This window comes from Gymnodraco acuticeps, unplaced genomic scaffold (assembly GCF_902827175.1).
Source record: "Gymnodraco acuticeps unplaced genomic scaffold, fGymAcu1.1, whole genome shotgun sequence".
NCBI lineage: Eukaryota > Metazoa > Chordata > Actinopteri > Perciformes > Bathydraconidae > Gymnodraco > Gymnodraco acuticeps.
This window is the reverse complement of record NW_022991575.1, coordinates 887,634-910,949: the sequence shown is the minus strand read 5'-3', so window position 1 is coordinate 910,949 and position 23,316 is coordinate 887,634. Positions and strand designations below refer to the sequence as shown.

The window sequence follows — 23,316 nt, the reverse complement described above, 5'->3', positions numbered from 1 at the left end:
GTCCTTTACTGTATGTCTACTTGAAGTTAAAATGTAAGCTCTGGGTGCTGATGGGGTTTATCACTCCGCGGCGCAGAAAGCCATAAAATACATCATCGTATAACAGTCCTTTTTTCCAAATCCCTATGAATGTGCTATTGTGTCAATATAAGGCTTGCAGAGACTGACAGCTGGATTCCTAGGGTGCACATCTCGGCGCTCTGCGGGGATGTAGTTTACAGCCCTGCGGCCACCTCTCTAATTAACATTCAGATTCAGGCAAAACCCACATTGTAATGTTGAACTGTTTTTGCATCAAATAAGTAAATTCTCAAATGTTTCCATGTGTCTTAAATAATAATAATCTCTCTCCTGTTCGTTTACTGTAAGATACAAAGTGATTTTGAAATTGAATAATAAATAAAAACGCACGCTGTATGGCAAGCCCTTTAATGTCGGTATGACAGCACAGTGGAAAACAGGATTAAAACTCACTCACACACACACACACACACACACCACACACACACACACACACACACACACACACACACACACACAGACACATTCACAGCTTATGTGCGTTTATTAGTCTGGAATAAAATCTTCTTGAAGGCCTTCCTGAAGTCTCGGTTAAAGATGGTGTATATGATGGGGTTCAGGCAGCTGTTGCAGTATCCAATCCAGAAAAAGAGGTTAAAGAGTGTATCGGGGATTGTGCACTTCTCTCTGCAGACTGCATGGAGGCTGTAAGTGAAGAAGAACGGGAACCAGCAGAGGACAAAAACCCCCATGACCACCGCCAGAACAAACGTGAACCGCTTCTCCCTCATTTGTGCCACTTTGTTTTTGGACAGAGACATCTGCCGGCTGCGGTGAGGCCCTGGAGATGGGAGGAGGAAGTTGTGGGAGCAGTTCTCGGATGATGCCCATGAGATAGAGGCGCAGGATGAAGGTGGATGAGGAGGAGGCATCAACCTGTTAGACGATCCCTCTGCGTCCTTCCTCTCCTCTGTTTTCACGTTTCCGCAGGCTCTTCTGGAGAAGCGAAGAGCCGAGGAGAACGAAGATGTCGTTTTAATGTCGGCCTCACAGCTCCTCTCCTCCAGGTCAATATCGTCCAGCTCCCCTCTCTTTTGGCTGCTGCTGTTGCTGTCCATGTTGGAAGAGCTGTGATGGTTGGCAGGCCGAGGACTGTCGAGCTCACACTGGGATTTACCGCAGCCCACTCCCTTCCTTTGACCCATCCTGGGGGTAACATCAAAGCAGGTCTCAGACTGCGATGGCTGCCGCTCCACCACGTTCTTTGCCACAAACACAGTAGAAGCTCGCTGCTTGGCAACACGGTAGATCTTACAGTACACCAGTATCATGATGACTCCTGGGACGAAGAAGGACACAAGGCAGGAGGAGAGGATGTACCAGGTCTGGTTGTTGAGAAGACACTCCTGCCTCTGCGTCTCACCGGCCTCCTCCAACCTCAAGAACTCCTCATTCTGCGTCATGAGGAGCGGCGGCGAAGAGATGATGATAGATATAAGCCACACGATGCTGATCATAGCTTTAATTCTTTTGGGCGTCCTTTTGCGGTTGTAGCTGACGGCTTTAGTGACGGACCAGTAGCGGTCGAGGCTGATGGCGCAAAGGTGGACGATGGAGGATGTGCAAAAGAGGACGTCCAGAGCCAGGTAGAAGGAGCACCAGATGGAGCCAAAGTACCAGTAGCCCATGACCTGGAAATAAAATAAATAATAATAACAATATGTTAATGACGAATTTAAGCCCCAGTAAAGGAGGAAAAACTGGCCTTGAGCGAGGCACCTTAAGGATCATTGCGCCTAAAGAAACAATACAGTCAATACCTCATTACTGCTATGGTTACTGTGTTTAGTTTGAGGTAAAACCTCTCTGTGTGGTTTCATGTAAGCGCTCTCAAAAAAAACGTAAGCCGACAATCTTTTCACAGCTGGAAGAAACTGTATAATATCAATGGCATAGATAGAGAATGCTCTGTAGTCTTTGGTTATACTGAGAATTTATTTTTTTCGCCACTGAGACATTGACTTTATGAATTCACAAAATGACAATTCTGATCATCAAATATTCTTTATAATTAAAAAAATTATGCATTCTTTCAATTTATATCATACATATAGCCAAATATTGTTTTTAACTCTTTTACACTAACTTCTTTATTCCATAAGAAATAATTTGCTATAAGGATTATTCACGTGACCCAGATATACTCTGGCTAGACGCTCATCAGCTCATTACTCATCAGCTGATATATACACTGACAACAATACAGCTGAAATAAGTTAATATTGGCCGATATATTGACCCTGATGATTTCTCGGTTTGCTGTATTGTATATTGAATATGTTGATGGCTTGCTCTCGGAATGCCCTAACAAACAATCTGAACTTGTCTTTGCGCTCTGGGAACTTGTGATGGATGCTTTTGACATTTTTGGCCTTTTTGTAGAGCAGATGTTCCCAACCTGACGTTCCCCCACAGCCATGTCAGATGAACTCACATAGACCTTTTCCCAATGTATGTGTCTAATGTAACACTACTCATCATATCGAAATGGATATGTTGACTTTTTCTTAGAATAGAAAATATTTGGTCTGGTTTAATCAGAAATTGTACTACTTCTTGGAGAGAAGCTGAATGTTGCAACCATTTATCCATTATGTTATTCTACCATTTGTTCATTACTTTGGAGCTACTTGTTTAAACATTTGTGTTTGCAATTCTGCAGTATGTTTTTTCCAGGGGGGTATACTACGAAGCAGGATTTTCTCTTAGCCGGCTAACTTCAGGGAGAACTCGGGGTTTCCGGTCCTACGAAGCTGGTTCTCTTTTTAGCAGGCTAGATCTCCATGGTAACTTATGCTGTGCGGCTAACCAGGGGGGTATACTACGAATCTAGTTCAACCTATCCTTATGGGCTCAGAACAGTCTCATAATACACACATGCACACAGAAGGATTCACACTTGTATTTCATGATCCGCAAAAGGATTCACACTTGTGTTTTTCAATGCACACACAAATGTGTTCCGTTTCATATACATGTAAATAAAATCCAAATACAGAAAAAAGTTTTACATATGTATTTTTGATCCACACATATTTGTTTTCCATCTAAAACCTCTGCACCTGCAAACACAAACCGCTTTCTGTGCACGGATCGCTGTGCATTCGTGTGTGGGTTTTTTGAGACTTTTTATCCAGGATAAAAGCCACATAGCTGCACCTGCAAGGTGAATACAGCTGGTAAAAGAAAAAGTGTTTGAATGCGTACATTAACAGGTTTGATATCACTGCCCCGTCCAAGACACGAGTGGATCTGACTTTAATTAGGCTACATTTGACTCGAGTGTTTCGTCAACTTAATGTGTTGCTTAAAATAATACTTATGCGTATGTGACACTGTGAGTGTTGCATGGCCAGATACGGCTCAGCTGACTCAGATAAGGAAATATATGATACATTATGATGTGATATGAATGATAATGGGACACATTGACGTCTGCACTCACAGTGCCGCGGACTGTAGGCAACATAATGTTACTTTGATCCAGTTATGTTGTGGCAGATATTATTTAATTAAGCTTTCTTAACATAATAGTATAATTATAATAGTCAGATTTCTCTCACGTTCACACAGTCAGTAGGCTTGTTTGGGACAAGCGAGACCTGCGCAGACCTGCGCAATTGCGATCAACGTCTTGCTAGTGCGTTGCATGATGGTTAGTCATTTTGTCCGACTTGCTCTGGAGGCTCGCCTACATGAGACGTTGAAATCTCGCGGGACAAAGACGCCCGCAGCCTTAAGAGCGAGGCGCGGAGAGTCGGCGCAGTTCCTCTCCACGGGCTGCGGAAGCTAAATGCTTGATGGGAAACGACTCGCTGGTATCTCGAGCTGAGCGCTCATTGGTGGTTTTTACCACGTGCTGCTGATGAAACTCTCCAATTGGCTCGGCAAAAGTTTGTTGTTGTTTTGTGTCAGTTTTAGTTCCCTTCCGTTCACATTTTTCATCATCGTTCCACAATGTTTATCATCATGAAATTAATATCTATATATTTTATACTATACTTGCACTGCTTACCATTTTTATACTTTATATATCTTAGCATATTCATACACACTGTTCATACTCACAGGCTGCTGTGTATATATTCATACCCTGTTTATTCATCATTCAATTCATTCTATATTTTATTCTGTAGATTTTGTACATTACTTTTCACTTTACTGCTTGTCGCACTCCTGGTTAGAAGCTAAAGTGCATTTTGTTGTCTCAGTACCTGTAATATGTGCAATAACAATAAAGTTGAATCTAATCTTGAGCAGGAACAAATGTATTTACTTAGTACATATCTGACATTAACGATTAAACACATGTGTGCATTCTTTATAAATGCAAACCGAGTCAAGCCGACTCCGGAGGTGGCGGTATGCACCTTAAAGTTGTTTGCATTCCGCCAAAAAACCGAGAGAAGAAGAAGAAGACGAAGCCGACTCCGAGCATGGACTCCGAGCTGTCCGACTTCAGGCGAGCTTTTTGAGACCTCCCCCGGCTGCGATCGGCTATTCTCGTCTACTTTCGAGGCGAGCCGCAACGCGTCTCAAACAAGCCTAACGATTTTGGCCGGCCGTCTTTCCTGCAACGGCAGTTTAAACTGTATTTCCTCCGCACACTGAGCTCTGATTGGTCAGCAGGCGTGGTGCTTTCGCTGAGTTGATCTCTTATCCGGGAACCTATCCTGCTTCGGAGCACAGACCAAGCCCCCAGGAAGTGCGCCGGACAAAGATGGAAATATTCGTGCTGGCCAAACGGCGGTACTGCACATCCGTTTGGTTGCCAGGCCCGGAAACACTTTTTCCCATTGACTTACATGGGGAAAGAATGGTCTGTAACTCGTTGGATAATTTTTTTAAACTAAATAAACTACCCAGTATGAACACTTGTATAGCCCTTATTAAAAACATTCGTTCCTCAAGTTGTAAAAATGTGCTAATAACGTTATTCTGAGAGTTATTTCCCTCTGCATTATGAACGCGCATCTAACCCACGGGACCGCGCCGCCCGGCACGTTCATGTGATGTGTTCAGTAGTACTACATGAGTTGTACCTTTTACCCATGGATGCACAATAACAACGGACCATATCGCCTTACTGCCAGCCCACGGAGCTGTAATAATGGATATATTGCACATGTTTGCTGTAATTCATCATTTGTAAAATATTATACTACATGGGCTCAGTGGCGGCGCCAGAGATTTTCTCTAGGGGTTGCTGTGGGGTAGCTTGACGTTTCATAGAGGGTGCTCAAACATTTAGGGTTTCCCATTAATGCACCAGCGCTACAGTTGAATTTTCTACTGCAACACTCCCCACGCACACACACACACAGTGCACCCGCGACTGTTACAATGAAGGCTCGAGAATCAGCTCACGGCATATAGGCAGGGGTAAAGGGCTATTTTTACAAGTGGGGAGCGGACCTCACCTCCTCTAGGAGGGTCCTCACCTCCTCTAGGGGGGGTCCGGGGGCTAGCTCCCCCGGGAAGATTTTTTGTTACATATTTAAGTTAAAAGCATCAATCTGGTGCACTTTGAGAGCAACATTAAGAGATCTATGGATACATCTCAACACCCATACGAAACAGAACTGTCAACAGACTTTCTATTTCTTTATAGATATTTTACAAATCACTCCCCTTTTAAAACAAACCGTTTGAGACCCACTGAGATAACTAGACTAAAGTTAACTATCTAAACACTGAGAGAGTCCTTTACTTCACCTGAGTTGAGGTTACCTGAGACTCTCCGTCTGACAGGAGAGAGTTCTCCCTCCACCTTGTTGTTGAAAAAGTTCCTTATATCCATTAGCTTGGCTAGCTAGCACCAGATGCTAACCACAACGATCTCCGGTAGATACCCACTGGTGCGCGAGGCGAGCTCTCTCGCTCGCTCGCGCACGCACGCACACAAAATGGCTCGTGCCACACACACACACACACACACACACACACACACACACATACACACAGAGCAGGGCTTGAATGAAACACAGAGACCCAGAAGTAAGCTACTTGTACTCACGAGACCTATTATGTGCAGAATCCCTCTCGCTTTCAGTTGGTTTTGATTGAGTGTCCACACGTGGTCGTTTAAGGACTAAAAAACGATCAATTTTTCACTTTGCTGTTAACAAATCATTTGGCGCTCTAGCTAACAGTTAGTCAATCAAGTGTCACAAAGTAATTTAGCCTATGGGTAGGTCAAAAATTGAATGGGTGCTGACCATTGGCCTAATCATATCACCTGTGTTGGCTTTATGTTTTTGGTCAAAAATGTGTTTGTTTCACATATGCATTGATGTAATCAATAATATTTCTAATTTAATTTAATAAAAATAATAATAATAATTTTCGAAAAAAAAAAAAAAACACATATTTCTTGGGGGTGCTTAGGGGGTGCTTTGGCAATCCTGGGGGGTGCTTCAGCACCCCCTAGCTCCCCCCTGGCGCCGCCCCTGCATGGGCTGTATGATGTAAATATTGTACCGTAAATGTTGTATTAAATGAAGTTAATATTACCGACGTAGATTAACGTTCCTGTAGCTTCTTATTGCACTTGCAATTGTTTTAGTTACTTGTGGGCTACTTAACATGAATAATCACAGTTACTATCCTTTTACTCCATCACATTTCAAAAAGAAATAGGCTATTGTTATTTTAACTCCACCACAGTAATCCATCATCAGCTTTACTTTTTAGATAAACGTTTTAACTCACAATTGATCATAACAGGCTTCAACATATACATTTTTATATATTACCAAGTGGTTTCATGTACAACCCACACAAGTATCATGCTAAATGAAGCTCTGTTGCTTGGATATCACTAGATCCTGATGTCAGCGTAATATAAAAGTACATAACGATTGATGTGTAACTTAGCATAATTTACTTGCTAGCCGCTAGCTGCTAACTGCCACCTCGTTAATATAAATCCAGTACCATGCTGTCATGAACGCGCGGTGCTGTTACGTGTACGCAATTGCACGTGCTTAATGTGAACGAGCCTTTTGGGCGGCGTGGTTAAAGTTGCACATGCTCTATGAGTGCACATACGGGTACTTCTCAGGCATGCCGGGTAATCTGTGACGTTTCGCTCTCTCAAAAGTTGGGCCATTTTGTCATCATGCGCCATTGAGCAACTCTCATAGGAATGAATGAGGCCCCGCCTCCCACGCTGTATCCAGTTCTTATTATACATCCATGGCACAGACTAGGTTCCAGGATAAGTCACCATGGAGATCTAGCCCGCTAAAAAGTGAACCAGCTTTGTAGTACCGGAAATCCCAGAAGTTATCTTGCTAAACGAAAATCCTGCTTCGTATATTACGAAGCAGGATTTTCGTTCCAGGATAAGAGATCAACTCAGCGATAGCACCACGCCTGCTGACCAATCAGAGCTCAGTGTGCGGAGGAAATACAGTTTAAACTGCCGTTGCAGGAAAGACGGCCGGCCAAAATCACCGACTGTGTGAAAATGAATTGAACATCACCTCCCATCTTCATAGCAATCTGACTATTATAACTATTATACTATTATGTTAAGAAAGCTTAATTAAATATCTGCCACAACATGAGTAACCGGATCAAAGTAACATTACGTAGCCTACAGTCCGCGGCACTGTGAGTGCAGACATCGATATGTCCCATTATCATTCATATCACATCGTATCATATATTTCCTTATCTAAGTCAGCTGAGCCGTATCTGGCTGTGCAACACTCACAGTGTCACATAGGCTACTGTATCTATGCATAAGTATTATTTTAAGCAACACATTAAGTTGACGAAACACTCGAGTCAAATGTAATTAAAGTCAGATCCACTCGTGTCTTGGACGGGGCAGTGATATCATAAACCTGTTAATATACGCATTCAAACACTTGTTATTTTACCAGCTGTATTCACCTTGCAGGTGCAGCTATGTGGCTTTGATCCTGGATAAAGTGTTTAAGTCATGGATGTTTAAAGTTTAACTTCTTCATATTTGACTAATATTATAGTTGACTTTTCATTCAGGAAGAATGACGCTGCGCTGTCAGTAAGCTTCTCCATGTTTGTGATTGGTCGAATGCTCCAGATACCACCCCTTTCATTTGAACGCGCACCTAACTAGATAGGACACGGCTGGCTTGAGCGAACGAGTTGATAGCCAGCGTTGTAGGACAGTTTAGCGAGAGCGGCTTCGTTTTGGATTAAGTCAACCATAACTCAAAACATATCCAGGATAGGTTGAACTAGATTCGTAGTATACCCCCCTGCCTGGTTAGGTTGCAGGCTAAGAGCTCAACTCAGTGAAAGCACTGCCTTCTGACCAATCAGAGCTCAGTGTGCGGAGTTTAAAGCGATCAAGTCATATTACAGGAGAAAGGAAATACAGAAAAATCACCGACTGTGTGAACGTGAACATTAATAGAATATCACCTCCCATCTTCAGAGCAATCTGACTATTATAACATTAGCGTTAAGAAAGCTTACTTAAATATCTGCCACAACATAAGTAACCGGATCAGAGTAACATTAAGTACAGTAAAAAGTAAAGTAAGTAAAAAGTAAGTAACATTTTTTTTTATTAAAAGTGAAAAAAAAAGAAAGTGAAAGATATTACATATATAATAATAATAATAATAGTAATAATAATAATAAGAAGAAGAAGAAGAAGAAGAAGAAGAAGAAGAAGAAGAAGAAGAAGAAGAAGAAGAAGAAGAAGAAGAAAGAAGAAGAAGAGAAGAAGAAGAAAAGAAGAAAAGAAGAAAAGAAGAAGAAGAAGAAGAAGAAGAAGAGAAGAAGAAGAAGAAGAAGAAGAAGAGAAGATAAGAAGAAGAAGAAGAAGAAGAAGAAGAAGAAGAAGAAGAAGAAGAAGAAGAAGAAGAAGAAGAAGAAGAGAAGAAGAAGAAGAAGAAGAAGAATATAGTTGAAATAAAATAAATTGTAATTGTGGTTAAATAACATTGTCTGCTGCATTTATTTGGTGAATTTAAACGGTAGCCAAGTAACGTTATTATGTCAGGTGTGCGTGACCTGTGCCAACACAGTCTCACTCCCTGAACGTCCAGGAGCGACGCTTGGTCAGGGTCCTATGGCGTGCAGATGTGACGTGCCGAGTCTTCTCTGAGCGTTCATCATCTGCAAGGTGCTTACACGGCAGTCAATGATGGACATCAGAAAATGGTTAAAACAACCAGCCCTTATCGCCAGCAGTAACACTGCATCTACTGCAGGTAATAACCAGTGCTTGAATTGGAATGAAAAAGGTGCCAGTACTCTAAAATCAGCAACTTTTTCAAGTCAATTTTATATATACAGCCCACAAACAAGAATTTGGCTACTATAATGCTGGTGGGTTTGTCGCTTTACTACTGTATATTTTAGAAAGGTTCACTGTACTTAACATTTTTTATGATAGGCAGCGGATATGGCTAAAGCTCAGTAAGGTCAATATTAACTGAAAATATAGCAATCAAAGTCTAGATCTTCTGCTGAAGACACATGAAGCAGAGACCTTTCAGGTGAGAGCCCCTCTGGTGGTGTTCAACATTAATGACAAGGAAACAAAGCTCTGGTCAGAAGCATTTTTTATAAAAAGCTTTAACAAAATTAAGTATTTCTGTACATTTTGAATGCAATCTAACTTTCCAACTCAGAAAACGAAAAACGAAAAAGGGCCAAAAGTCTTCTCACATGGCTGAGCTGCTTTGCAATATACTTCACCACTGAAGAATACAAATATGTATAAAGTAAACTATGATGCAATCTAACTTTCCAACTCAGAAAAATGATAAAGAGCATGAACAAAGAACATGTAAAAACAAATGCAAAATTTGCACAATCTAAAATGAGAAACTGTAACTGCAAGTAACAAAGTCTGAGCCATGGTAAAGAGTTACATTGAACACCAAGCTGATCAGATAACTCCCTGGTTGGTCTGAAGTCCTTCTATCTCCAGGATCTGTACAAATCGGCACATTATGCCAAAAGTCTTCTCACTGGGTGAGCTGCTTTGCAATATACTTCACATTGTTAGAAAAGGCTCCAGAAGGCCTTGGGGACATCAGAATCAGGGGCTGGAGCTGGACAGGCTCTTTCATCAGCACTTCTCCTTCCCTTTGCCAGCCAGGACCTCACATACTGTTCCGGATTGAACTGTCCTAGTGATGGTCCATTACATTTAATGAAAACCAGGCTGGACAGTCGGCTGACAGAGAGAGCATTCCTTTTTGCAGTAAGGATATCGTTCATGCAGCTGAATGCCCGCTCACACTCACTAGTGGAGACAGCGATGGTTCGGACTGCTTTCAGTAGAGGCTCCATGGCAGCAGGTGTACGGGATGCCCTGGTTTCCTTGTATTCACGAAAGCCCTGAACAGTCCTCTCTTCTGTCCACTTTCAGCACTTCGCACAAACGTAGCACCTCTACGTCCCCATACTGTACGTCTAACTCCTCTTCAGGCCAACTTCCAGGATGGATAACTTTCATGTCCTGGATTAGCTGATTGTCCCGGGCCTCCCGGCCATGTAATGGGATTTCTCTTGTGCTGACATGAGAGGAGGTTGTGGAAGTCATTCTGTGTCTCAGATTCTCTACCATACTGCGGAAAAACTGACCTGCATGAATCTGTACAAGCCTGCCATTCTCACGCAGGGCAACACCCTTGAAGGACTTCTCAGCTAGAGCTGTATGAACTGTAGTCATGTGTGGGCCAGGCATGGTGACCATGGATTCAAAAACTCGTATTTCTCGAGTTAAGAGCCTATCTGCTGTAGGCAGTGTCATCTCTCTTTTTTGGAGTTGCCGAGAGAGGTCGCTGAGCTCTGTGAGCGCATCGTACATCAGTCCCAGATTGCTGACAAACGTTGCAGATGTGAGCACATCATCCAGGCCCTTGTACTTTGCTCTGTCTCTGGAATCCCTGCTCGTGTCGTTTGCAGCATTTGTGAAGTGATCATGAAGCACTCGGTAGTTTTCCCAGACTGCTCTGACGCTCCTTTCACTTGAAGCCACCCAGCGGATGGACAAAACACGCCCTATCACCAGGAGACGCTGTCCGACTGCTTGCGCACACTGCGCTAACTGCCTCTGATTTTTGGGGGAGGCATGGAACAAGGAATAGAGTTTGTCAAAAAAGATCTGGAAATGATTGAGCCCTGAGACCTCCTTGACCACATCCCCAACTGCCAGCTCTAGACGATGATTGGAGCAGTGCCACACAAACAGGCTTGGGAATTTACTACACAACTGGGTAGCAACGCCTGTTCTCTTCCCTAGCATGACTGAAGCCCCATCACATGCAAAAGAAACGAAACACTGACCTAAAAAGTCCTCGTTAAAATCTCTTCCAAGACACTCCATTAACGCCTTTGTGATTTCATCAGCCGTTGTTCCATGCAACTCGATCAGCTCCCAAAAAAAACGTTTCGGGCTCAGCATCAGCTAATGCTGAGCGTAGACACACAACAAGCACCGTTTTACCACTAATAGTGGTAGATTCATCGACCAAAACACAGAGTTTTCTTTGGTTTTCTGTAATGTCTTTTGCCATTTTTTTCTTCAGCTCATGAGCTATGTGGTCGATGATTTCGACACAGGTTTTATTGGAGTGCAAAACCCTGCCCACGTTCAGCCCATTCAGTTTCTGTACATTCAAATCAATTGGCATGTCTGTGAATGGCCGGCTATGTTTGCCAATTTTATATGCCGTTCGAAAAACTCTGATAGTGGTGGTCTAATTCAGATTTATGCATAGACTGCACTTGATGTTGAATAGTTTCACGTGAAGCAGATGTAAGGATGTCAGCAGCTTTTACATGGGCTTGTGATTCTTTATGTTCTTTGATTTTTTTTCTCAGGCTAGCATGTTGTTTGCCCTTGTCAACACCGAAATGAGACACTGCACACTCACCCCCATTCAGTTGACAGTTTCAGTCCTTGTCCAGTGTGTATTCCCAAAGATTTGACATCTCTGCATATCCGACATCCTAGCTTCTTATCTTTAAGAAGGAGCCATGCATTGGTCTTGCAAAAAATATTGCACCTGGTCCGTTGTCCAGCAGTCAGGTGCATCGCTTTGCCCGGTGTTGGTGGTGGCAGTTGAGCCAGCAGCAGCTAACGTTAGAGGCTCTGGAGGAGGCGGCGGAGCTAGTGCTAATGCTAATGCACTAGAACTTGGAGCAGGAGGATCAACCAAAGAAAGCTCCCCATCAGACACAATTTCCAACACAGGCACAGCATTCTCTGTATTTGAAGTTTCTTCCGGCGACAACCGCTGTCTTTTTGCACTTTATTAATCCACGCTAACATTTTAGAAATGCTAATTTGTGACGTGACTTGCTTTCCTTCTCTCGGGGGCGTGCCTGCTCTGTTCTATCACTCTACATAGCCACCCACTGGGTGGGAGTTGCACTGCATAAACACAACACACGTGCATCTAGGTATGTAAATTGTAAAGCATTAAAACATGGTTTTACTAACAGTTTTCAGTATGTTGTTACTTCGGCATTATTATTATTATTATTTTGAAACGTGTATTACTATTAAATCACGGTCAAATAGGTTATTTTGACATAGTCGTTTCCACCACAGTATTTACATGGAGAAGATAAGCCCCGCCCCCTCTCCAGCACGTTCTGTTTGAATGACAGGAGTAAACAGCTGACAGCCGCTGTGAAACTCCAGCGGTTAGAGCGATGAGAATGTCCCGTTCGGCACCGTCATGACGCATCTACTGAGTACCGGGCGGCTGTATATATATATATGGATGTATAATAAGAACGGCGGGAGAGTGTTGAGTACTGGCACGGTGCATGAGTACCGGAGTACCGCCAGCATGCCGGTACTGAGCAAGAAGTGCCGGTACTCCATGGGTCAGAACCAGAAGTGCCGGTACTGCGTACCGGTGAGTACCGGCCCAATTCCAGCACTGGTAATAACAGTTCAGATCATGGGGACATTACGTTTCCCGCGGCCACTGTCGTGGACACTAACGTCCTCCCGCATGACTTGCCGGCTTTGCCCGCCTCGCCCACGGAGGCGGAGCAGCCGCAGCCGTCTTCGTTGCCCCAAACACCGCCACCCCTCGGCGGTCCGCAAGTGCCAGAGGACCTCGGCAAAACAGAGCCTGCCCAGGTATATTTAAAAAAGTACCCAACTCGCCTGTACAGTGGGGTAAGGCGCTCATTTTGCAGCTCATGGTTTCAAAACAGAGATAGGCTGGAATATTCCTGTAAAAAAGATGCCATCTTCTGCTATGCATGTAGACATTTCGGTCTTAAAAGGGGAGTGATTTGTAAAATATCCATAAAGAAAAAGTAAATCTGTGTATAGTTCTGTTTCATATGGGTGTTGAGATGTATCCAATCCATAGATCTCTTCATGTTGCTCTCAAAGTGTACCAGATTGATGCTTTTAACTTCAATATTTAAAAAAAAAATCTTCCCGGGAGAGCATGCCCCCGGACCCCCCTAGAGGAGGTGAGGACCCCCCTAGAGGGTGTTAAGCCCACTCCCCACTTATAAAAATAGCACTTTACCACTGCACGCTCTCTAATCTCAGATGCACCCTGAGTCATTTTGTTCTGGAACTGGGCCTGAGTCCGTGGCACTGTGAGTGCAGACGTCGATGTGTCCCATTATCATTCATATCACATCATAATGTATCATATATTTCCTTATCTGAGTCAGCTGAGCCGTATCTGGCCGTGCAACACTCACAGTGTCACATACTGTATGCAGAAGTATTATTTTAAGCAACACATTAAGTTGACGAAACACTCGAGACAAATGTAATTAAAGTCAGATCCACTCGTGTCCGCAGTGATATCATAAACCTGTTAATGTACGCATTCAAACACTTTTTCTTTTACCAGCTGTATTCACCTTGTGGCTTTGATCCTGGATAAAGTGTTTAAGTCATGGATGTTTAAAGTTTAACTTCTTCATATTTGACTAATATTATAGTTGACTTTTCATTCAGGAAGTATGACGCTGCGCTGTCAGTACGCTTCTCCATGTTTGTGATTGGTCGAATGCTCCAGATACCACCCCTTTCATGTGAACGCGCACCTAGCTAGATAGGACACGGCTGGCTTGAGCGAACGAGTTGATAGCCAGCGTTGTCGGACAGTTTAGCGAGAGCGCGTATGTTTTGGATTAGGCCAACCGGCTAACTCAAACATATCCAGGTTAGGTTGAACCAGCTTCATAGTACAGGCCCCTGGAATAAAGTTAGGTTAATGTCAAAAGTGTATGTAAACTTTTAAACTAATCGTATATATATCTATTTTTTTAATTAGTTGGGCTACTCTATACTCCTTCCACGCATCCCTTGAGTCAATGTATTCCTGGTTTGGAATCACTAATAATTAATCAGGAAAACTCTATAAGGCTGTACCAAGCCCGGAGGAAGTGGGAAGGAAGTAAATAGTTGTAGTGGTGAAACTGTGTACTACAACTTCTGTGTTAGTCTGTAGCGTCATTGGGCACAAAGATACTTTATCCCATTGACTTACATTGGGAAAGAGATGTCTGGAAATCAGCTGAGTAGCTAAATCAACTACCTCATTAGAAACACCTGAATACTTTAAATACAACATTGAAAGAATTAGATCTGAAAAGCTAAAAGCAGAGTCATTTTTGATTGATTGATTGATTGATACATTTTATTTCGAACAAGTGAAATAAATAATTTGCAAAACAAATTTGTTTGCAGTGCATAGTCATGTAAGAGAAAACAAAACAAAGTGACATTTACAACAACAACAACAACAACAACAACAACAACAACTACAGCATTAGCCACATAAACAGTCCCACATCTAGTGTTCGAAAAGGAGTGAGAAGAAGTATAATTAATTTAATCTCACCCCCTTGTCCCTCAATTATTTATTTATAATACATTTATTAAATATATTTTCCTTCTCCATTCATTTTACTGAACCAAAACCGGACGTTACGAAGCGGTTTGGAGGTGGGGCTTAAGCCATAAATAACAAAAAGGCCCAACACCCGGCACAACACACATGATCCGAGTAGTTTTGTGTTTTCTGGGGTTTAATGTGTTTAATGTGACACAGAGCAACTTTCTTAGGAACAAACAAGACCACGTCTCCAGCGCTAGTTCTCTTTATACATCCATGATCTATACGGGTTCGTAGAGTTTTCTGCTAACGGCATGCTAAAATGGTCACAGTAACATGTTGATGTTACCATCTTAGTTGAGCATTCAAACATATTAGCACTTAACATAAATGACAGCGGAGGCTGATGATTTTATTTTATTTTATATTTTTGAATTTCTTGAATGTCTAGACAAAATGTATTGGCAATACATCCAATAGTTGTTAAGATATTTCAGTCTGGAAGGGAAAGGAAAGGAAATATAACCGTGATATAGATCAAAGTAAAGAGCCTACTTTAGACAGACATGAGAAGTGGCTGATGTATAATGTAACACAGAAGAAGCTATACCTCAAGTATTAAAGGTTGATGAAAAGCAGGGACAATAATCAGTGAAGTTGTTACTGGGTACAGAGAACATCAGAAAGGAGACACGTGCCATGCCTCAATATGAGGAAGGAAAAATATAAATAAATTGTCAACAATTACTTAGAAATAGGTCAAGGTTAGCAATTAAAGATGTTTATAGATCAGCCACATGGCTGTTTACCACAGCAGTGACAAGTAGAGCAATCCATTGTTGTTTAATAATTGTCTTGATGATTGATATTGAAATATGAACATTTCCCCAAAGACCTTTGATTATATGTTCCCTTCCAGTTAAATTATGTATGTACTACAAAATTCATCATTGATGAGCAATTATTGATAAACTATGTTTCTTGCAGACATTGCAAGAACGCATTTGATGATTTCATGTGTTTTTTTTCTCATGTTAAAATATTTGTAATTGTTCTGATTCAAACTGTTGTGAAAGGTTGGTGACTTAAGATCAATTTACATGAAGTCACAGATTAAATGATCCATCTGTCGATCAAGCCATTCAGGAGAAGATCGAAATGATCTTTACCATCAAGAAAAGCCTTGAGTGCCTTTCTTTGCTCTTTTTCAAATGAAGAAATCCTCTTCAGTTATGATATAGTTTATAATATGGCACTGGCAGCATCTACATTTTACGCTTCATGATCCCACATTGTTGTTTTGAGTTACAGTTGCCTTTTTGTGTTGGGACACACACCTTAACCACAGTCGTAGCTACCAGTAAGTACTCCTTCATCACAGAAGGAAAGAAACACCATGTGGTTTGGACAAAAAGGAACACTTGAAGCCAAAAAATGATTTAAGCGGTATCTCGTGATATTCTGATTCTCGTGTATTGTGTTGGGATTCACACGAATCCCAACTGCCGTGCAAAGTTTGTCACTTTGTGTGTCCAACTTATTTTTTCCGCTGGAGAGCAAGTGCTTGGTTTGGTAAAATAGCGGCAGGAAGAGGAGGAGTTTGATGAAGTTTCAACGTGTTTGATGGATTTTTAGGTATACTAGCTGCATGGCTTTTAACTTGTTAGGCCCCAAGCCTGTTTTTCAGGTTTCAGGCTCGAAAATGACATTCCCAGAACAAATTACCATATCTTCCCTTCTAAAAGGGTTAAATTAATAATCTTTTTTCTCAAAGTAATGATAAACCTGTGAGTTGGATGTAGAAGAGAGAGAGAGAGAGAGAGAGAGATGAGAGAGAGAGAGAGAGAGAGAGAGAGAGCGAGAGAGAGAGAGAGAGAGAGGAGAGAGAGAGCGAGAGAGAGAGAGAGAGAGAGAGAGAGAGATGACGATGATGAGAGCAGAGAGAGAGAGAGAGAGAGAGAGAGAGAGAGAGAGAGAGAGAGAAAAGAGAGAGACATGCTTAGTTGCAATACTGTAGCTTATGTAATTTAGGCCTATACATTGTTTATGTAATTTATGTGCCAGTGTGTCCATGGTTTTGAGTCTGTGTGTGTGTTCATCTTCTTTTTGCAGTACTGTAAATTATGGCGCGTTTCCACTGCAGCGGGTAGCTACTTTTTCACCTTTTTTCTGGCCCGACTAAATCGTGGTTCTAGGGCCAGGAACAACCAGGCTGAGTCGGGCTGAGTATGCTAAACTAGAGAGAGAATCGCTGGCAAGGGGGCTACAACTACAACAAGATGAACATATTTGACCATGATTTAATTGTAATACACGTTTCAAAATGATGCCGAAGTAACAACATACTGATACCGGTTAGTAAAAACCATGAATTAATGCTTTGACAAGTCTGCAGACAGACGGCAGATGAAAAACCCTTTTAAAATGCGTGCTTTCTAAATGGAGCTTGGCTAAGCTAACGTTATATATGCTCCGACCGTCCACACTCACAGCAACGGCCTATACAGACATAAATAAACCAGCGACTGTATTCGCCATGACAGAGGCAGTCTGTGGTTTGTACTTGTTTAACTTTTGTCTAGTTTCTGAACCGATATGAAGAGCTGTGAGCTCTGAGTGCTAAGAGCTAACGGCTGTGTTGTTTTTTGGGGCGCTCATTGAAGATGACGTCACGGCTCCGCCTACACTGCGTTACTATAGTAACTACCCCAGTTCCTAAACTGTAATGGAAGCGCAGCATTAAAGTGAGCCGGGCCTAATAAGGCCTAACCAAACCGAGCGAGGCCGAGCGAGGCCTGCAGTGGAAACGCGCCATAACTAAAGTAGGATTAAGCATAGGCCTACCGGTAGTTTCTGTGGACCTGTCTGCCCGTTTTGTGAGTGCACTGCGCGCGTGCGCACTTGTGTGGCATTGTTTGGATCTAATTAAAATAGCGTCCCCCCAGTAAAAAAATCCCCACTACACCACTGGTGAAAACTAACCTTGGATGATGGGTTAGTAGACTAAAAGCTTTAGGAATCCAAAGCACAACGTATAATAAGTACCCTGTATCAAGATTGATGCAAAACAAGTGATATTTGACCTTTTTAGACAGATTTAGCAAAAATAAACCTCTTCTGGGGCCATTTGGGTGGATTTTCCATATCTCTGGCTCCCCTTGCTCGATGTTGACATGTGACATCTCTTCCTGACCGTTAGAGCCAATAGAATTGAAGGGAAATCGTCCTGCACACACTCATGTTAAAAAAAAAGGTTGCGTCTTTGCGCATGCAAGCTTTTAGCAGAGGGTAGTTAAAAGCAGTTTTATTGCTTATGGATTATCAGAACATTTCAAAGGGGACACAGACACATTGGATTAACCTATGGAATTTAACTACAGCATCGTTTTTATCGTTTTAATGCCATTGAAGACCAGTTTTGACCAGACAAAGACCAAGGTAAACCATGTTAGCGTTTTTGGCTACCGAGCGCCACATGTTTTGATGTACGTTTTTGTTGATAACGTCGCGAGTTTGTATCTTTCAGTGTTGAGGTGGGCACCATTAGATTAAGTGTCTCCTTACGATCATAAACGTATGTGTTGGATGTGCAGCTAAGATAAGTAATAAGGGAGCTAGGTGTGATTTTCGGTGCAGTAATAGGTTAGCATTTTTCGCTCGGGGCTAATTCAGAGGGTCAGTGTTAGCATTGTGTGTTTTTAAAAAAAATTTTTTTTAAAAATCAGTTAAATTAGTTTTTTTTCCGTTATATGGATATAAAATATTCATAGTTTATTAAATGTTAAGGTTCCTTAGACGTTGTTTCCTGCAAATGACGCGATTTCGGCCCCGGAACCGGGTCCGTGGGGCTTAAGAGAAGGGATTGAACCATCAGTCAGTCCAACATGTTGGTCCACACTGAAATACTACAACAACTATTGGAGGGAAATTATGATCAGACATCTATTGTCCCCAGAAGATGAACACTATGGACTTTATCTGGCACCAAAAAAGGGTTGACTGTTTTTGTTATTTTTAAGCAAAATGTTTCGACAATAATTTGATGGACTGGCAAGACATTTCTTGAACATATTCACTTTTCATGTAGGGCCACCCACCATCAATATGACATTTGGTTCAGACAATCATTGTCTCGTGAACTATGGTCATCTTTTATCTTTTTATAGCGTCTTCATTGTGTCAACTTTTTGGATTTCTCCATACTTTGGTTATATAAAAGTTAGTTTTCTTAACAATGACTCACATGCTCAGATGAAATATCCCGATACTGATTGCATGTAAGCACCAGCTAGAAATAGAGTCTTAGAGCAGAGTGTTTTCCCTCACCTCATTAGCCAAGGAGAAGGGGATGACCAGCGTCGCCACCAGTATGTCCGCTGAAGCCAGAGACACCAGGAATAGGTTTTGGGGTGGCCTCAGGGCACGGCTGGTGAAAACCGCCACCACGACCAGCACGTTACCCACCACAGTCCCCAGTATGATGACCGTGACCACCAGCACGATGAACACTGACGCCACCTGCGAGTGAGGAGGTAGAGGAGGAGATCTGTCCAGAGAAGAGGAGGTCTGATTGACATCCTCCAAAGAAGAGTTTGGTGGTAAATTGGACGGCATCGTGGCCATTTCAGTGAACACATCCTGTAGGTCCATCCTGGTTAAATGTCTGACAGTATGATCCCCATTTTTCAACTCCAGCGGATTCACTGCAGATGGATTGTCTTGATGCCAGCCAGCGTGGAAATAACAGAAAAGACGAAACGAGAAATGGAATGAGAGAAAGGGGGGAGAGTAAATCCGGTGGAAGAAAGAATAATTAAGCTGTATCTTTGGTAACAGAATAATTTCACCTCCTTTTCAAAAATGTTTGATATTTAATATTTAAAAATGAAAGACATCCATGTCTCTAAATCCTCACTGCACTGCAGCTGTGGTCAATATGTTGTCATATTTGTATTAAAAAATATAAAGCTTAATCTCAGATCTCCTGATGCACATCTTTCCCCGAAAAAGAAGGATTTGCATGTTTTAAGTTAGGATTAAAATAAAAGTCATACATTTTAAAATATCCATTTATAAGCACATCTGAGCCCAGAGGATGGCATGCTGCATGTAACTAGACTGGCCTACTTATTTCCAGTGAGATGCAACGAAATGAGAACAAATAAATAAATATAAAAAGCAACATGCTCTACTAGAGTCAAGGACAGAAACCCCATTTAAAATGCACGGTACCCTCATACTGCTGCACTCCCCGAGAGACCACTGTGGAGAAAGAAGGATTGAAAAGTAGATAAGAAATAACTGGAAATAAAAGAGTGAATGGGACGAACAGTGTGGAGAAGATGAGGAAGAGGTGCAGCAAAAAAACAAACCGAAGGAGGTAAGAAGAAGAAAAGCAGAGCTCCTCACTTTCATGCAAGTTGTTTCCGTGCTGAGTGACTCTGCTGCTGCTGCTGCTGTTCACTGGCTGCTGCTGGAAAGAGAAGAGAGGAGGAGGAGGAGGAGGAGGAGGAGGAGGAGGAGGAGGAGAGAGAGTAACAGAGGGGGAGATGAAAGGGACGAGTAGGAGATGCAGTGAGAGGAGAGAGGGAGAGAGTGAAAAAAAGGCCATGAGAGAAGGAGGGATAAAGGAGGAGAGGTGGATGAAGGGGGAGATCAGAGGAAGGAATTAGTAAGGAGATGAGCGCTCTTTGAGTAAGAGGGTGAGGAAGAGGAAAGGAAAGAGAAATATAGAAAATGAGAGGAATAAGGAGGTACACATGGGTGAGGAGGGGAGGAGAGACAGGAGAAATGATGGTGAAGAAGAGGGCTTTAGAAATAAAGTGGAAGGAAGGAAAGAGGAGAAATATGGGACAACAGGAAGAAAGAGGAACGCTTCAATATGCTGATGTGAGGGAAGGAGAGGGGAGACAAAAAGAAAAAGGGGAGATGATGAGAAGGGAAAGAGTAAAAAATAAGAAGACAAGAGGAAGAGGGAGAAAAGGAAGGTAACATGAGACATGGACAGGCATAGTGTAGAAGAGAGATAGAGGGGAGGGTGTACAAGGATGAAGATGAGGAGAGGAAACTAGGATAGAGGAAATGAAGTAGAGGAGAGGATAATAGGCAGAGGAGAGGAAACTAGGATAGAGGAAAGGACCAGGGAGAATAGCAGAATGGCCAGTAAAAGCCAGAAGAAGAAAGACAGGAGAGGACACAAACAAGAAACGATAAGTAAAGCGGATGAAGCAAGGGTATAGAAGAGGAAAGGAGAGGAAAGATAACTGAAGAGAGACAAAAGAGGAAAGGGAAGGAAAAAGGGGAAACAAGGAACATGAGAAGAGGAAAAAGGACATTGGGGGAGCAGAGGAGAGGACACTGGATATAAAAGAGGTGAGGGAATTAGAGAAAGCTGCTAAATGATACACAACTTTTAAGTGGTCATAAATCAATTCCTATTTATCCGGAAAGGAGTGGAGAGAGAGTGAGCAGGCTTTATTTAATCAGCGTCTGATGCTCTTAATTTAGCCTCCTGGGGCTGAGCGATGACATGAAGTTCTCCTGCTTCTGAACAAATTGTGACACTCACACGCCGTTTAAATCAGCTTCAGAGGGTGAAGACCTCTCAGATCACACATCACAAAAGCCAGCGTGACGTGAATGCAGACCAGGAGGCAATCCCATGATGCCACAGCAGGCAGGCTTACTTAACAACAGATGAGGGATGAGGGACATATATACAGTTTTATTTTCCCAGCGCTGTGAAGCTTGCTGGATAAACATCAACAAACTTCCCCAGGCAGTGTTTCCACACCGAGGGTGTTCAGAGCTGTTTATTCAGACTAAAGAGCATTCAAGGGCTTTAGGTCGGCAGGAATAGCACAATGGCACCACACACGTCACCACCGATTGAATTAGGGGGTGGTGATAATGATGAGGAGCTGAATAACAGGGTAAAAGACAGAGTTAAATCAATGATCCTCAAACTCTTCACGTAAACAAATAGGGGCGCAATTCTCAGAAACGTTATCCTATTCTATATATTTATAGAGCATGGACATATGGACACATCAGTGGTGGCAATAACTAAGCAGTACCCAAGTACAGTACTTAAAGGTACAGTGTGTGAGAATGTACGTGGATGTAACAGCAGACATGGAATAAGAAAACCATAACAATGTTTTTATTTTTGTAAATAACTGAAACAAATCATGTCTTATGTTAGCTTAGAAGGAATATATCTTCATCGGGAGCAGGTCCCCTTCCACCAACACAGTCTCACTCCCTGATAGTCCAATAGCGACGCTTGGTCAGGGTTCTATGGTGTGCAGTTGTGACGCGGAGAGTCTCCTTCAGCTTCATAAACGGACGCAAAGAGCTTTCAACTGATTGCAATGTATTCCCATCGGCGGCGGTATTTGACGCTCAGGGAAGCACCGCATCGGTCCATGTCGGCGGCAGTTAAAGGCAATGTGAGCGTCCATTCCCATTGGACAACGGAAGTAAGTATTCTCCTTACTGTCGATTGATTTTACAGTGATATCCAACACGTTCTCACTCCCAACCCGTCACATGTTGACGGTCGGTCAGGGCCCCTCCCCGTCACGGAATTACGGACAGGGTACCCCTTGAGAGTCAGTTTTCAACGGGCAGGGCGTCCCATTGACTTGCATAGAGCTCCCTGAACGTTGGTAATAGACGAGTTGGGATCGCGGCGAAATGCTCTCCGCAGATCCATGCTCACAGCGTTTATCAACCTTTTTCTTACTCAATATCAAGCCACACTTATTGTTTTTACTTCTTTATTTTAATTGAATAATGTAGGACTTTTGTTGCCGTCAGTTAGGGGGAGAGTAGGGACTCAGAATACTGAAATCTGTATTGTTTCATCGTTTTTTCCTTCTAATTTTGTATTCTTTTCTAAACCACACACTGTTATTTACTCAACAATAATACATAATTATCCTTGTGTTAATTTATTTGTTTGATTAATAAACACAAGTTGGAGTCCGTCAGGACCGAGGGTCGGAGCAGCTCATAGTAGTTGCTTTAGAGAATTGTACACCCAGAAGTAAGTATTCTCTCCGCTTCGCTTGACAAACCCCGTGATAGTCCTCAAGCTCTGTGATTGGATGTTTGAGTGTGCGCCGAGGGTTACGCCGAGCGTCGAACAACACTTTGAAATGGGATGGAACCACGGCAGACTGTCCAAAACTGGATTTCAACGGGTCCACCCCGTCCCCAGAACTACACATGCTGGCTATTGTGTGTTTTGCAACATGTTCTATGGCACGTCTCTACTGGGAATTGTAGTTTTAAAAAGACGTTTTCCTATTTCCCATAATAAGAAGTTGCCAGTATTAAACTGTGTACATCCCTGGAGGTTTAGGGGATAGCAAACACTCAAATT

General features: G+C 42.5%; 1 protein-coding gene across 1 annotated transcript; it reads right to left on the bottom strand.

The window, feature by feature from the left end:
• Nucleotides 1-413: 413 nt before the first annotated feature.
• Nucleotides 414-20,349, bottom strand: LOC117533658 (alpha-2Db adrenergic receptor-like). The gene is made up of 4 exons (XM_034197546.1): nt 20,337-20,349; nt 20,160-20,189; nt 19,254-19,645; nt 414-1,712 (listed from the first exon to the last, which is right to left on the bottom strand). Coding segments are annotated over exons 1-4 (1,581 nt in total). The 5' UTR covers nt 20,338-20,349; the 3' UTR covers nt 414-554.
• Between the last annotated feature and the right edge of the window lie 2,967 nt (nt 20,350-23,316).